Source organism: Geotrypetes seraphini, chromosome 8, assembly GCF_902459505.1.
Source record: "Geotrypetes seraphini chromosome 8, aGeoSer1.1, whole genome shotgun sequence".
In the NCBI taxonomy this organism is placed as follows: Eukaryota; Metazoa; Chordata; class Amphibia; order Gymnophiona; family Dermophiidae; genus Geotrypetes; species Geotrypetes seraphini.
In genome coordinates, this window is record NC_047091.1 from 131,526,446 (window position 1) to 131,543,858 (window position 17,413).

The following is a 17,413-nucleotide window of genomic DNA, read 5'->3' on the forward strand; positions in this document are numbered from 1 at the left end:
TGTGTGTTTGGTTTTGGTCCAGTTTATGTTGAAGTTGAAGATGTAGTGGTCTGACCATAGGGATGGGGACCATGTTCCGTTAGGAGTTTGGATTTCTTGATTGGTTGGTTGGTGAGTCATGAATGCTGCAATGTCCAGTTGATGACCTTTTTCATGAGTGGTTTGTGGGTTTAGGATCTTGAAGGATAATGCATTGAGGAAGGATAAACAGTTGTTTGCTGGTGTGGAGGTTTGATCTTCTAGGTGTAGGTTTAGGTCTCCTAGTATGAGGTTGTAGTCAGCTGTTAGTGAGTTTTGGTAGATGAAGTTTTCAAATTCGGGCTTCACTGTGGTCCAGTTTCCTGGTGTTATGTAGCAGAGTAGGCAGTTTAGAGAGTTTTTTAGTGTTGTGTTTGTGAGTTGGCACGCTAGGAAATCCAATTGTGGAGTGGATACTTTCTCGAGTATGTTTAGAGTTATGGTGTTCTTGAATATTATTGCTAGACCTCCTCCTCTTTTTTTCTCTCTGCAGGTTACTGTTATTTTGTATCCCGGCGGGCATACTTCTTTTATTCTAGGGTCTGTGTCTGAGGTTAGCCAGGTTTCCGTGAGGAATAAGCAGTCAAGTTTTTCTGTTGTTATCCAGTTTTTTATGTTTTCTGTTTTGGGTCCTAGAGATCTGATGTTGATATAGGCACATGTGAGGGAGGTCGTGTTGGTCTGCGGGATGTAAGTTGTTTCCGGGTATATGAGTGTTGTGGTAGTTGTTTGAGGTTTTGTTTTCGGGGGTGTTGATCTTCTTCTCCGGATAACAGTAATGGGTTGTTGATTGTTGGTGTGGTGGTTTGGGTAACTTGGAGTGAGTGTTCTTCTGTTGGGGATTTGGAAGTTGGTTGTGCTTGTGGTTGAGGTTGTGGTGGGTAGGTTGTTAGCTGTTGTATTCCAGCTAGAAATGAGGAGGATTATCAGGATGGCTGCTATTTTGTGTGTATTTCGGGAGGGCTTCATGTTTGATGTCTGGTTTGGAGTGTTTGGGTTGTTAGGTAGAGGGAGTGGTTCTCTCTTAGAGTTCTGGCTGGAGTGGGAGGAGCGGGGGATCTTTCGCTCCTTACCTTATGGTGGAGGTAGGCAAGAGGTCTGGTGGAGTGGTCTCCGAGGTGTAGGTGTTCACGTCTCTAAGGTCCGTTGGTGCTTCTCTCCGTTGCTCCTCTCAGGTGCTCCACGAAGGCGCCCACTAAGGCGCATGCGCCTTTGTCGTGCGCCTTCGTCGGCACGCCGAACGGCGGCGCGCCGTTGGCGCTGTGGCTTTTAGGTGTGTAGTCCTCCTGCTGGATCGGGGGGGCGGAGCAGGGCTCCCACGCCGGCCCGGTCTGGCTGGTAATGGCGGCGCTGTGGCTTTTAGGTGTGTAGTCCTCCTGCTGGATCGGGGGGGCGGAGCAGGGCTCCCACGCCGGCCCGGTCTGGCTGGTAATGGCGGCGCTGTGGCTTTTAGGTGTGTAGTCCTCCTGCTGGATCGGGGGGGCGGAGCAGGGCTCCCACGCCGGCCCGGTCTGGCTGGTAATGGCGGCGCTGTGGCTTTTAGGTGTGTAGTCCTCCTGCTGGATCGGGGGGGCGGAGCAGGGCTCCCACGCCGGCCCGGTCTGGCTGGTAATGGCGGCGCTGTGGCTTTTAGGTGTGTAGTCCTCCTGCTGGATCGGGGGGGCGGAGCAGGGCTCCCACGCCGGCCCGGTCTGGCTGGTAATGGCGGCGCTGTGGCTTTTAGGTGTGTAGTCCTCCTGCTGGATCGGGGGGGCGGAGCAGGGCTCCCACGCCGGCCCGGTCTGGCTGGCCTATGCAGGAGGAGAAAAGTTAAAAAGTACAGAGGGAAACCCTATGTTATACTTATAAAATGGAACGTTGCATGGCCATACAACAGGGACGCTTTATGAATTTTATGGATGTTTGGGAGCCTTTGGCTACATATTGTAAAGAGGAATAATTTTTCATTTTGTGGACATGTAAACATACACATCCTGGGGGGTGGGGGTAGGGGAATGGAAATGGTATTGATATAGAAATTTATAAATAGTTTCATGAAGGTTTTGATTTATTTGTTTATTAACTGGGAGGGTGGGGAAAATTTTTTTGTGCAGTATTATTTGTAAGGTTTGTTGCACTTATATAATGTACAAATATCATATGTGAATCATTTATTGCGCATTTGTAGTTTGAAAATTAATAAAGATTAAAAAAAAAAGTACAGAAGGAGGATGGAAGGAGGAGATAAAATTAGGGAAAATTAAAAAATATTTGGGGAATAGAGCAGTGTTTCGTAATTCAGTTCTGGAATACCTCCTTGCCAGTCAGGTTTTCAGGATAGTGTGTATTTTAAAGGTAGGCAGAGTCTAGGTAGGATTCACACATGTGTAACTTATAGAATACTAGAAGTTGCATACATCAGACTAGAACTGAGGCACACACACTTAAGCCAGCTTTATGGCATGTAAGTGCTTGTATCTAAATTATAGGTATATATTTTGCTATCGTATTAGTATTCGATAAAGAAAAGGGGACACCTATGTTTCTTCATATGATGGTGGTTTGAAAAGTTCAGTAAAATAAACAAGTTCAATAAATATTTTTTTAAAAACCAGTTATGTTCCTCATTACAGTCTCCATCACGGCCTGTACACTTAGTCCAGTGAATGTCCACTTTTTCCATCTCGTCGGAAAAATAGGTTTTGTCAAATTGTAAAAAATATTTGTTGAACCTGTTTTTTTACCGAACTTTTCAAACTGTGCTCGTAGAACAAGCTCCTCCTACCAGGCGCCCTCTGTGCATCAATTTATAGAAGCACAGTTATATAATTATCCTTATTAGACCAAATTCTATAAATGGTGCCAAAAATCAGCACTGAAAAAACATGAGTACTAAGTGCTATTCTATAAATAGCGTTCTGAATTGGACGCCGTTTCTAGAATATTGCTTACTGCTGGGATACATGCCTTTTTGCGTGAGGATTTACACGAAACGGAAACTTGGGGCTCCTTTTACGAAGCCGCGTTAGCGGTTTAACGTGCGTAATAGCGCACGCTAATGTGCCTGCCACGCTAGCCGCTACCGCCGCCTCTTGAGCAGGCGGTAGTTTTTCAGCTAGCGCGGGGGGTTAGCGCGTGCTAAAAAGGTGCGTGCGATAAAGCCGCTAACGCGGCTTCGTAAAAGGAGCCCAAGGTGTAAATCCTAATTGTTGCCAATTAGCACTAATTCATTATTAGTACCCAGCTATTGGTTCCAATTGGTTTGTTATTCAGTTAACTCCCCCTCCTTTTATCAAGCTGCGCTAGAGGGTTTTAGCGCAGGCTGGTGAGGTAAGTGCTCCGACACTCACAGGAATTCTATGAGCATGGAGCAATTTACCGTGCCGGTTCACGCTAAAACCTCAAGCGCAGCTCGATTAAAGGGGCCCTTAAATTGCATGTGGAAATTTGGGCACAATTTTGAGCACCTTATATAGAATCCAGGGGAACTATGTCTAGTTTGGGATTTCCCTGCCACTTTGCAACTGGGACCCTCATAACAATTCTGCCATGCCTTTGGGATGGACTGAAATCCTATTTTACTTTATAGCAGGGGTGTCTAACCTTTTGGCTTCCCTGGGCCGCATTGACTGAAAAAAATGTTTCTGGGGCTGCACAAATGCACAAACACTGCAGCAAGACAGAGGAGGGAGCCGGCAAGACGGTAAACACCCGAGGGCAGCAGAGGAAAACACTGCATCGCCCTCAACCAGGGCCTCACAAAATACTTCACAGGGCCGCATGCGGCCCTCGGACCACAGGTTGGACACCCCTGCTCTATAGGTACAAGAATTTAGAATTATCCAAAGGATGAAAGCAGCCAGATCGGTGTTCTCTAATGTCATTCAGTTTCCCAGACTGATGCAGCATATAAATTCTCCTCAGGGAAATCGAGACTTCACTTTAAAATAAGCCACTTCCTTTCTTGGGTGTGCTGAAAATGAAAAAGCATCAATATTGCATAAAACGCTGTCTTGCAATAAACTAAACTAAACTAAAGCTTAACTTTATATACCGAGACATCATTCTAAGAAAGCTCGACTCGGTCTACAGTAGTTAAATTAAAAACAGAAAAATTTACAATAATAAATAGAAACTGGAAAAGGTAATAGCAAAATTTCAAGAGAATTAATTTTCCCAAAATGTTTGGCAAATAGAGTAGTTTTTAAAGATTTATGGAAAGATTGAAACAAACTAGAGCTCCTCAAAATAAAGGGGAGATCATTCCAAAGTTGAGAGAATTTGAAGACCAAAGATTGACTTAAGATCTTGACTCCTTTGATTCCTTTTCTAGAAGGAAGGGAGAGTTTGAATTGTTGGATGCCTATTGCAAAGGAAAATCTGTAAACATTTCATAATAGAGGAATGAGGGGCATAAAGATACCATGTAGAATTTTGAAAGAAATACAAGCGCCTTTAAATTGAATTCTAAAATAAACCGGGAGCCAATGGAGACTCTGGAGCAAAGGGGTCACTTGATCTTTGGAAAAAGCAAATTTGACCAGCTTCACAGCAGGATGCTGAATTAATTGTAATCTTTGGAGGCAGATTTTTGTGATGCCGAGGTAGATAGCGTTACAGTAATCAAGTTGAGATAGTATAATTGGTTGGACCAAGACAGAAAAATGTCGATGATGAAAAAGATGTCTAACCTTCCTCAGCATTCGTAAACTAAAAAAGCATTTCTTGACCAAGGAATGTATTTGGTCCTTAAAAGTGAGAGAGGAATCAAGCTCCTTTACCAGGGCACATCCTATCCTGGCACCTGATATTTGTCTCATGATCTACCACAAGACAGAAACCGCAGATGCAATATTAAACTAATTTTGTTTCCTTGTGTACCTTGGATCTTTGTTCTGGTAACTGCATGCTCTGTTCAGAAAGGTTTGAATTATGCGATGTTATCAGCACTCCAAGTCTTGGGTAACCTACAGGATGGTATTTAAATTGACACGGTAATAAAGAAATGGTTTATTCAAGTTGCTGCAAGACAGGCAGAATCTGTCCTAGATTAATGTTATTTGTGTAAAGATGCATTCTGCTCTTTTGCTAGTGCATATCCAGGATAAAAGTTGGATAGGAGATAGGCAGTATTTATTTATAAAACTTTATTTCACACTCAGGGAGACTTACAAAGCAAAATACAGACGTAATACAGACACCATAGAAAAAGAATAAAACCCAAACCACCAGGAAAATAATAATAAAAAAAACCCACACTGCACAATATGTCAAAATAGCAGTCAGTGTCATAGAAGCAACTCCTCCCTCCGATTTGCCAAAGGAAAATTAGGGGGAAACTCTATAAATGGGTGCCATCTTTTAGACACTCTAATGCTGTGTGGTAAGAGGCTTTTCTATGACAGCATCTGGGTGCCCAGAATAGATTTCAGTCTAGAATGCTAGTGTAATGCAGTACCAAAATGCCTTATATTAATACTCCCCCAATTTATGCTAGCCATTACACTAGCATCAGACCTAGTGTAAGTGCAGGTGCCTAAATGCACCAGGGACCCACTTAACTTCCAGTATTCTGTAAGTTGTGCATGTATGTGGCAGCCCTGCCTATGCCCCTTTCTCTTGCATTTATGCACTGTGCCACTTACATGCACCCGTATAGAAAGGGATGTGGTTATTAATGAGGGCTACCGTTAAGATGCAGCTCTACACTCTCGAGGAACGTAGGGAGAGGGGAGACATGATCGAAACATTTAAGTACCTCACGGGACGTGTCGAAGTGGAAGATGAAATTTTCTCTCTCAAGGGACCCTCGGCCACAAGAGGGCACCCGCTCAAACTCAGGGGCGGAAAATTTCATGGCGACACCAGAAAGTATTTCTTCACAGAGAGAGTGGTTGATCATTGGAACAAGCTTCCAGTGCAGGTGATCGAGGTAGACAGTGTGCCAGACTTTAAGAATAAATGGGAAAAACATGTGGGATCCCTACGAGGGTCAAGATAAGAAAATTGGGTCATTAGGGCATAGACAGGGGGTGGGTAAGCAGAGTGGGCAGACTTGATGGGCTGTAGCCCTTTTCTGCCGTCATCTTCTATGTTTCTATGTTTCAGTTTTGCCTCTAACTCATGCTGTTTTAGCAAAAGTCCCATTTTGTGCAATGAGACCGAGTTACTAATAACTGGGGTTAACAATAAAATAACAGATTTTAACAGCAGCTCAAGTTGATAACTTCCCCCCTTGATTAAAGAAAAAAGAAACATCTCTAGAAATCAAAATCACTGCTATATTTAATAAAAGTGAGCCAAATATAGGACAGTCAAGCCATTGTGACATCATAGAAATGAGGTTGGCTCTTAGGCATTGGTTGAATGAGGCATTATGACATCACAATATCAGCTCTGGTTCCCAAAGACTAAAACTTCACACACTAAAGGGGGGAAATTATCAGTGTAGCTACCATTGAGACATATTATTTTATCTCTAACTCATGCTGTTGTAGCACAGGTCTTATTTTATGACATGAGAGCTAGTTACTAATAACTGTGGTTAACAATCTTAATGGTAGCCCACAATGATAACGTTTCCCCTTAATTAAAGAAAAAAATATCTCTAGAAATCAAATCAGTGCTATAGGAGTCAAGTAAAGGACAATCAAGTCATTGTGACATCACTGATGAGGTTGGTCTTAGGCATTATGACATCACAATATCAGCTCTGTTTAAATAGAGACCGAAACTCTTCACACTAAAGGGGGAAGTTATCAATGTGAGCTACTGTTAAGATGTGTTATTTTACCTCTAACTCATGCTATTTTAGCACCGGTCCCATTTTATTCAATGAGACCTACTTATGTGGTCTCTTCCTTTTGAGCTGTATTAGATTCACTCGGTCATCTTATACAGACCCTGGTTGAATAAACCCCAGCTCCACCACACTTTGGGGGGGCTGGTCAGAGCTGATATTCAGCGATTACTGCCTGGCTTAGTGCTGTTGAATATTGGTGTTTAGCCGCTGATCGGTGATTTAAGTGGGCCAGAGAGGCTCTGGCCCGCTTAAATCGTTCTGAATATTGAGCCCGTAGTTACTAATAGCCCGCATTGATGACTTTCCCCGTTAGTCACTTATCTCTTAATATGTGCTTTTATCTTTTAACATAATTAATTTTATTCCATTAAATTTAAATATTTAATGTCTTTTATTTTAATATAATAGGCTGTATTCCTTTTCTTATTATTTTGTATTTCACTGATTGTCCAGTTTTTCTCATTTGTGGAAACCGCCTAGAATTCTTCTGATTAAGGCAGTATAGAAAAATAAAGTTATGTTATGCTATCATTTATGCACGCAAGTGCCAGGATTCTGTACATTTACACACACAAGAGGTATGTAAATGCATGAAGTTATAGAATTGTCTTCCACGAGTTTACCCAGACCAGGCTCCCACAAAACTCTCAGCTAACTGCTTGTTTGCACTGGGGCTTTGGAGCGTTGAATGAGAGGGAAGTTTTGCTGACTTCCAACAAAAGCTCCTCACTCAGCTTCCCTTTGGATGTGCAGCTTTGTAAGATCTGCTGCTTGATTGTGGAATTGTTGGCATTTATAGATACAGAGACTTGAGTGATGTTACTGTTTATGTAAAATAACTGTCCCCACTGTATATTCCACCAAATACACAGGTTTCCTCGTGGTTTCATATGTATTGTAAGAAAGGTTCTGCTACTACTATGTCTTATTTATTTAGCACTGCCAGATGCACGCAGCACTGTACATTGTTCAGGAGCCTTTTGTAAAATGCACTGTAACTTGTCAATATCCTGTAGTGGATGTTCCTTTTTCTGGGTTAAAACTCCAGGGCAGCCTGGTGCAATGGAGCTCTGCCATTTCTTCCCCAGCTGTAATGCAGTGATAGGTGACAGGCTGCACTGACTAAAACCCTGCTTTGTTGGCTCTTGTCCTTTGGTACAGGGATATCCTTCTGGAGAAGGGCTCTGCAGTAGATGCCGCCATTGCTGCTCTGCTCTGTGTTGGTATCACAAACCCCCACAGCATGGGGATTGGTGGGGGACTTTTTTTCCTGATCTACAACGCCACCACAGGTGAGAATATAAAGGTAAATCTCCAACATGGGGTTGGGGGTAGGGGCTGTCAAAAGTACATCTGCTTGTTCAGTTTTTCAACAATGTATACCCCATAATGAACCCTGCTGCAATGTTCTTATTTTACATGAAACTGGTAGAAATGTTGATAATCATCATTATAACACAATATTTAGATAAACCTCCAATTGGCCATCTCCTAAATGAAACTCATGCCCTCTCCTTAGTACAGTGTGTCGCAAACTGTGTGTGTGAGATGTGCCGCGAGACGCTGGGGAGGAGGAGAGGCACCGGCACTAGTGGACTGCCTACACAGGATATGCCTCTCTCAGCGAGAGTGTCACCTCCAGGGCCTGCTAAAAGCAGTACAGCAGTCCTCCACTAGATGGCACTACTAAACTTAGGCACGCTTCCAAAATGGTGGAAGTCCGACAGTGGGTGCTGGCTCAGTATGGAAGCCACACATTACATTACATTGGTGTCTTCTATCCCACCAATACCTTTCAGTTCTAGACGGTGTACAGCAAGAAATTAGCCTGGACATTCCCAGGGAGATTACAAGGTTGATAGCTATAGTTTGCGTCAGGATCTGGAAAGGGTTGATAAAGTTTGGTTAGATCATTTGCCAAATTTCTTGAATAGTATGATTTTCAGTTCTTTTCCATGAGAACTTGGAGATGCTCTGTGAAGACAAAGTGAATTTTTTCATCATTTGGTGACTGGAGATGAGACTTAGTCTATCACAGAGATCCTAAGTCCAAAATGGAGTCAATGCAGTGGAAGCACATGTCATCCCCCACCCTAAGAAAATTCAAGACAGAAAAATCTGCAGGTAAAGTCATGGAAACTGTCTTGTGGGATAATGGATACGTGTTTCTGGAGTTCATGCTACAAAAGACAACCACAATTGGGGAGAGTTACACCAACACAATGATCGCTTTATGGTAGACAATCAAGGAGAAGAGACAAGGAAAACTCATAGCAGACGTGCTACTTTAAGATCCCCCCAGACACTACACACAAGGGTCTGAGGCAGATGGCTTGGTTTCAAAAACAGTCTTTTATTATACAAGCTATTAGGCACAAAAACAGCACCACAAAATAAGGCATGCAGAATTGCAAACAGGCAATAAAGTAAAATGAAAAAATGGTATTTCAAGGAAACACACACTCTCGTGTGGCAAAGAAACACAGCAGCAGCAGTAGTAGGGTTTAAGATGTCCTCTGTAGCTTCTGTCCTGCAGCTGTGCCATGCCCTGGTCCTCAGAGCAGCAAGGTTTAGGTGTGTGGTTTATCTCAAAGTAAACAAAAAAGAGAGAAAAAAAGTTGCAATGATCAAGATTTAAATAGAAACAGTCTTAAACAGTTCCTTCAGAATGTCCCATTCACCAACAGGTAAGCTTTATATTTCTCCAGCCAAGTAACCACCAAAAGGTAAAACATTGGCTTCAAAAAGGAAAAAAAGAGGAAAACAAAAGCTCCCAGTTTAAACAGTCCTTCCTTGCACACACAGCCATATAGTTCTCTCTTATACTTGTGCCAGCAAACTTAACAAAACAGTTCTGTGAAAAATATTCCAAACAGCTCCAGAGCCAAAGAGAAACACAAAAAGAAAATAAACTTCTCCAGTTTTCAAGTGTCGGCAACTAAGGACATTTCCCTCTGTCCTGAGAGAGGATAAAGCATGGAAGCTCTGGATACATCCCTGACATTATTAAACCAGCTGAAGGGGGATGGGAAAAAGACAAAGATCACTTTTCTCTTTACAGAAAAACTGCCCTCACCCCCTGCAACTGACATCTACCTTATCTATCTCTGCAGATGATAGAAACAGTAGATTAACTGTGGAAAGATATTTCACCATTGACTAAAGAGCATGCAAAGATGGAGAAACCCCAAACCCCAAAACAATTCTGTTCCGTTTAACAGGTTTCTATTGCTTCTACTTGCTTATCTTAGGCTGGCTTCTACTATAGGGTAATACCTGCTCCTCTGCCTCCTTCTGTCTTGCCTGCTTCCATTCACCTCCTGAAGTTCTGCCTTATATTGGTGGGAGCCCCGCCCACACCTGCTTGGAATCAGCAGGGGCAAAAACTCCCTCTGTTTCCTCCTTTAGCCAAACTGCAGATAACAGTCAGGAAAATAATACTGCTTAAACGGCTTTTCCTGCTGGCTTTTGTTAGCTTTCCCTTTTGGACTGGTCAAATCTATCCTGCTAGGGACCGGGACTAGAAGGACCTGTATTAGGATAGTCAGCCCCAACTGCCTGTGAACTGGGGAAACCTTTCTGGTGAGCTTTAATCCCCTTTTCTACAGGATTACTTTTACTTTTAAACCGTGGCAAGTCAGGAGATGCACTAGACTCAACCACAAAAGGCACATCTTGTAGGCAATCAGCTGGAACCAGCGCTTCACCTTCTCTCCGTGTGTCTTCCCTGCTGGCACCCCCCACTGGCGACTCGTGGCCCATCTGGAGGGCCTTCATGCATGCATGGACATCAATGTGATGTCATACATGTGCGTGACATCATCGCACTTCTGGATGCCTCAAGCTGCAGCCACTACGTTTAGTGTGCCATGGCTTGACAAAGTTTGCAGGATGCTGCTTTAATACCATGGTGCATCATGCATCTCCAAGACGCCCTCACTTTATAGTTCTGTTGTGCTGTTTCTGCTTATATCCTTTTTCAGATTTTCTCTGCTTCCCCACAAAAGTATTTGGCTCTTGCTATAACAGTTCTGGAACAAGACAGGGCTGTGAGGCAGCCATTCTTCTGCCTCATTTTGCTTGTGTCCCTTGATTCTTTCATGGAGCATAGCAGCTCTACTAATATGTGGAAGAGTGGCTTAGTGGTTAGAGTACCTGACTTGGTATTCAGGGGTACCTGGTTTAAATCCCACTGCTGCTCCTGGTGATTTTCAGTAAGACACTTAACCCTCCATTGCCTCAGGTACAAAGTTACCTAGGAGTGGTGAGTGTTAGCTGTTGTCATTATTCTGGATATTCAGTGCCGGGCTTAGTCCAGGCTTCGGCATTGAATATCCATTTTTTTTTTAAACTGGCTAACATGTAGTAAGTTAAGTCAGTATTCGGCCCTTGATTATATAAGCCAAATTGCTTAAAGACACATGTTCCTTGGAATCATAGTTGTCTATGAAATGATATATTAGCACGTTACCCAAAATCTATCATATTGTGATTTACAGTAGAATCTCGTTATAACGGACTTCAAAGGACCTGGAAAAACGGTCTGTTATATCCAGAGTTGCATTTTTGAAAACTTTATTTGGGTCAACTTGAAACAACGTACAATCAATGAACAACAGTCACTGCACAACCATATCAGCAACATCAGTAACAAAACTCAGCAAAACATTGGTATGGAACGAAATGATTGCAAAACCAGAACACTAGAAGATGCTCTAAAGCATTATGTCGTACTGTACTGGAAAGAAAAATACTCTGCCATTTTCTTCTGGGCTGCATTTTGATACTATATCACCGGCACGCCACGTGCCTTGTAGGAGGAGCCTGCGGCTCTGGGGACCAAATTAATTGTCTGTTATATCCGAAAGTCTGTTATATGCGAGTCCACTATATGCGGTGATTTTCTGCATGTTTATAAAGGCGCTCCAGTGGACCTCGTCCGCTATAGGCGAGGTTCCGTCATAAGTGAGTCTGTTATAACGAGATTAGCCCTACTTTCTCATAAAATTTTAATAAATAAAGTCCCTGCGTTTTTAGAAAAATGTTTAATTCCCTATACTCCTATAAGATCTTTAAGATTGGAAGAGAAATCTCTCCTCCTAATCCAGTCACTAAAAGTCATTTACTCCAGGAGAGATACGATCTTTTCTTTCACAGCACCTCAAATCTGGAATTCTCTCCCAGCTAACATAAGGGATGAAAAATCACTTGGCAAATTTAAAAACCTGTTGGCTTTTTAAGGAAGCTTTTAATTAAGCTATATACATTTTAAATTCCTCCTAAAATTTCCTTTCTTTAGAAAGAGCTATTAGTAAAATCGAGCAGGTAATCTTTTACCCTTCCTTTTGTTTCAAATTCCTACCCTGTTATATTTACTTTATGATCGTATTTAATCCATTTTATTTTTTCCTTGTATTTGGTTGGTATATAGTTATGGAAATCATTGTCTTAGTAAAATGTTATTCGTTTATGTCACCCTAATTTGCAACATATTTTGTAAATCGCATTGAAGTAAGATTTTGCGATCAAATCAAAATTTTATTAAACTTGAAACTTGATTATACTGTATGAGCTTATTTACCCCCTCCCCCATTTTACAAAACCACGGAAGTTGTTTTTAACGCAGGCCGGCACGCTGAATGTTCTGTAGTGCTCCTGAAGTTCATAGGGCACTCTGAGTGTCGGGAGCAGTGCAGAGCATTCAACACACCTGCTTGCACTAAAAACCACTTTCACAGTTTTGTAAAAGATTGGGGGTTATTCATTTAAAAGATTTATATCCCGCATATCCAAAAATCTATGTAGGTTACAAAAAACACACACAAACATTAAAACACTAATAATGTTACATCACAGACTTGCTAAGAATAATAAACCCTCAAAACCTACCAAAGAAAGACAGGTAAAATATGATAAACTATAACCACATTTTAAAACAAACACGTTTTATTCATCAATTTAAAAAAACAATGCTGTACAATGCTAATAATGTCATCACATCACAAATTATAAAAAGCTTCCTGATGATAAGCCTTCAAACACCTTCAAATGTTAATTGTGAACGAAAAAAAGGACTGCTGTTTGTGGCCAGATTTAAGTGGTTTCCTTATGTTATGTCAATCAGATTTTCTATTCTGCCTTTACCCTATTCAGTTCAAGGTTCGATTTCCTTATATGGTGAGGGACTGAATATTGGCAACTCCGCCCCTAGAATGTCCACAAGTTAGTTGCTTTTGAGTTTGGCGCTAACCAGTAATTTTCTGTGGAAATAAGTGCCACTGAAAATAACTGGATAGATGCGAATAAGCGATTTAACTGGTTGGTGGTCATTTCTGGTTAAATTGTTGTGAATATTGACTGGAATATATATAAATCAGTGTCTCAAACTTTTTTTAGCTCCGGCACACTAAACAGAGCAAATGTTTTTCGTGGCACATAAAATTGCAAAACCAACAAAAAATTGAGTTATTTAAAGTTCTTTAATCTATATATAGATAATTGTAACAAAGGTGAAACTAAAATAAATAGAATGGAATTGCTAATCAATGTGATGGATGTGCTTGTTTTTGAGTGCAAATTAACTAAAAAATATGGCTTGATAGTCGACAAGCAAACATACATTCCATCATCTGCAGTCATTCTCTTTTTTTCTCAATTTAATTTCTGTCGGAGCTGAAAATCCAAGGTCACAAAGATAAGAGAATTCAAATGATAAAGCCTTGATTGCTTTGTTGCTCAAGTTAGGATAACTATTGCATAAAAAACAAAAATAAAATTACTTGCTGTTAGTTTCAAGGACCAATTACGTCAAAGAATGATGCTTGTCTGGGTGGTTGTATCCTTACGCACACAGATTGACAGACTCTTGCGTGTACACTTACATGTCATCTATTCTAGTGTACAGTATACTTACTTATTTTATTTTATTATTTATATACCACATATAGCCTAAGTGGTTTACATTCAGGTACTCAAAGCATTTTTCCTTATCTGTCCTGGTGGGCTCACACTCATATCTAATGTACCTGGGGCAATGGGGGATTAAGTGACTTGCCCAGGGTCACAAGGAGCAGAATGGAATCTCTCATAGCATACTTGGAATTTCTGTGGGGCACACAGTTTGAGAGACACTGGTATAAATGCAGAGTGCAAGGAGAGATAAGTTTACATCAAGAACAAGAGAAATGATATTATTAGCAGAATGTGGCACAAACAAGGACTCTTAACAGCATATATTCAGCCCCAGTGGTGCAGAACCAGAAGACATGAGTTATATTTGGTTCTAAGAAAAAGCTTTCTGGGCACAAGTGTTCTTCCCTCATCTAATCTTTAAGAAACAGGCTTCTATTGTGGTTAGATTTTGTTTTTTTTAAATGCTTCAGAAAATTAGATCCCTCAGGGGTATTTTGGATGAGAATAATTTGAAGATGGTACTTCATGTTTCTGTTGCTAGAACAAATGCCTAATGTAGAGTCATTTGCAATGGTCTACCATTTAGTACTTTAAGACGGCTCCGACTGCCCCAAAATACCACTGGTAGGATCTTGGTTGGAACTGGCTAGAGAGATCATATTCTTGTGAAACAGCTTTGGCTTCTATCTTGTACGGTACTAAGTTTAGATGACTGATGATAGTCCAGCAAGGTTTGTATACTGGCCTTCTTTTCCATTTAGTGGACTCTGGGATTCCATACTCCCCTGATCAAGGACTTTATTCAATGCAAGACAGTTTACCATGTATTCCTTCTCCAGAGTAGATATGATTAGAGGCACGGGATGTGTATTTTGTCTAATTTTGAACAATTTGCCTTTGTATTTGAGATGAGAATATTCTCTTGATAAGTTTAGAAAGTGGCTGAAGACCTGGTTTTATAATCTGGCTTTTTGTTCTTAACATTAGTCCAACTGACCTGGTTGGGGTTGATAGGGCAGACGTTGATTTCCTTTACCCCTTACCCTTTCTATGTTTTTTTCCCTTTGTGATTTGTTTTGTTTTGATTTTATATATTTGAGATTTGGAATCCATTTTGTTGGCTGTCCAAAGAGTGGTTTGTAGTGTATTGTAGCACTAAGGGCATGGGCGTAGCTACCATTGAGCGAGCCAGGCAAAATATCCAGGACTGCCCAATGGTAGGGGCTGCCTGAAATTGGACTCCTGATGTCACTGTGTATGCCCAGCTTTGTGCTATTTAGGCAGCCAGAAGCCATTCTTGCCTGGCTAAATAGCACCAAATATTGGGTGGTATGGCACTAAGGCCCCAATTCTCGAACCAGTTCTGATGTCAGCAGTTGCCTTAAAAGCAGCTGCTAGTCGCTTTGTAAATCATGCATCGATGCCGGTTTCGGAATCTCGCCCACGCGAAAGATAGGCGCCTGAAATATAGGTCAGGGTTTTCTAGGCCTACATTTCTAGCGCCTATCTTCATGTGAATCATGCTTACATAAGCGCTTTAAGCTGCCTAACACCACTTCTGGCATTTGGCATCCTAAAGCACCTACATAGGCACAATTCTGGTGCCAGTTTTCTAGGTGGCGGTATGCACCTCAAATCTTGGTTAAAAGCGCCATTTGAACAGCATTTTTAACAGAGGTATCCTAGAAAATCGGTGCCAGTTCAAGAATCCGGGCCTAAGGTGCCACCTTATAGAATAACACCTGTCAATTAATGGTACCTTATACATGCATAGGTGAACTGTATCTCTGGGCACCATCTTATAGAATTCCTCCTATGCTGCTACTCGTTTGCCTGGCTTTTTAAGCCTAATTTATGAGATTAGTGCTGAAAACCAGTGCTAAGCTCCTAACTTTTTTCCTCACCTTAAATTCTCCCTTTTTGCCACCCACTTTTCATGCTCCTAAATGTAGAAGTTTAGTGAAATTTTGAATATAAAATTGTGCATTCAGCACTGCTAAGTTTTCAAAGAGGCCAATTTATAAGCATAACTCTCCAAGTTATGAGGATAAATCCTTTGAATATTGAGTCCATTGTGTGCCATATTCCAATCCTAACGTGAACGGTAAGCTTTGTCAAACCACAATGAACCTCTCCCATTAGAAGGTCTGTCCCATCCTATGGAGACCATGATTAATGGAACAGAAGAGCTCATTCATTTTCAAATTAGTCAGCAGGAAAAACAGATTGGCAAGTCCACTTTTCAACTAAGTGCTGAGGGAGGTGGGAAGTCACGTACATAGGTCACATCAAAAGGAAAACAGTGGGACTTTACTGTCATATGAATTACATAAATCGCTAATTGAAACATTTTACAAATGTTTAATGAGATTCATCCAGAGCAGACCTGAACCTTTCTATAATAACCTTGACATGCTCTTTATCAGACACTTACATTCTTCATGTATTTGTAGGCAAAATGGAAGTAATTAATGCACGAGAGACTGCTCCAAAGAACGCATCCAAAGACATGTTTGGAAACAGCACTGAACTGTCTCAGAGAGGTAAAACATTGCCAGCACTTCATGCAGATGCCCATGAGAGCTGAAATGGTTTCTGTTCAGCTGCTCAGGCACACAGCTGGTGTTGCTGTTCAGTTCTTTTCTCCTTGTTGAAATGTAGTTTTTTGTGATATGAAGTGTCTGCACAGTTTCAGGGCTCTAGGTCACGTGGTTTGACATGACCAAGAAGGCAGTGCTGGGCGTTTGCCTTCTTTTATTGGACTGCGAGTACCCTGTCCCTGAATCCTGTGACAGGGTTTGTGCATCTTTCTCTAGACAGATTTAAGTGCAGACCATGCCTAGAAATAAGGGAAGGGAATGGGGGACTTGTATACCACCTTTTTTGTCACTTTGGCATTTCAAAGCTGACATTTCAAAGCAGTGGGCATTGGAGGATTAAGTGACTTGCCCAGGGACACAAGGAGCACAAACAGGATTTGATCTCGCAACCTTTGCAACTAGTGATCCGCAACCTTTGCTCTTGGCAGGTGAGAGCTTCATCACAAGAAAGGAGACAGGCTATGTCCAACTACTACCAGGTGGCTACTTCTGTCTGGATCCCTAGGTGATTTGGGAATGATGCTCACAGAGGGCCAGATTCTATAAATAGTACTGAAAATATGGTGCGATATAATTCAGTGCTGTTCTATAAAGGGCACTTTGAATGGCGTTGAGCTCCAAATTTTGGCACTCGGCTTTGGGCGCAAGGACGTCTGCCAGTTGAAACCTGGTGTAAATCCTGCTGCCCAAATTGAACAGAGATCCTCGCTATTCTGTAACACTGTTTGTGTCTTTTGAGAACACCCCTGACCTGTCCAAGCGCCTCTCATGGCCGTGCCCTCTTTTTTGCATTGCATGCGGTCCAGTTTAGGCACCCATTGCTACAGAATGGCACATAGCCAGATTTGATCTAATCTGAGAGTTATGCCTAAAAAGGTTCAAAGCGACTTACAATGCAATTTTAAAAAGGTACAGTACGACGGTGGAGAGCTAGCACTGTATGGAGCACCCAAGTCATAATTAGTGCCAAATAATTAAGTGCTTGTTAGCTCCAATAACGTCATCATTTCAGCACCCAATTATGGACATTAAAATTTAGATGACCTTTATAGAATCCGGGGGCATTTTTTTGGCCTTTCACTCTACAACTTTGAACTAGCTG

At 41.7% G+C, this 17,413-nt stretch overlaps 1 protein-coding gene across 6 annotated transcripts in view; it reads left to right on the forward strand.

The window, feature by feature from the left end:
* GGT1 (gamma-glutamyltransferase 1) overlaps positions 1 to 17,413 on the forward strand; it is a 90,813-nt gene that overhangs the window by 39,124 nt on the left and 34,276 nt on the right. For all 6 annotated transcript variants that reach the window (XM_033956478.1, XM_033956482.1, XM_033956477.1 and 3 more), the window contains exons 3-4: positions 7,961 to 8,091; positions 16,165 to 16,254. In XM_033956478.1, the coding sequence (XP_033812369.1) occupies positions 7,961 to 8,091; positions 16,165 to 16,254 (221 nt within the window). The remainder of the gene's footprint in view (positions 1 to 7,960; positions 8,092 to 16,164; positions 16,255 to 17,413) is intronic.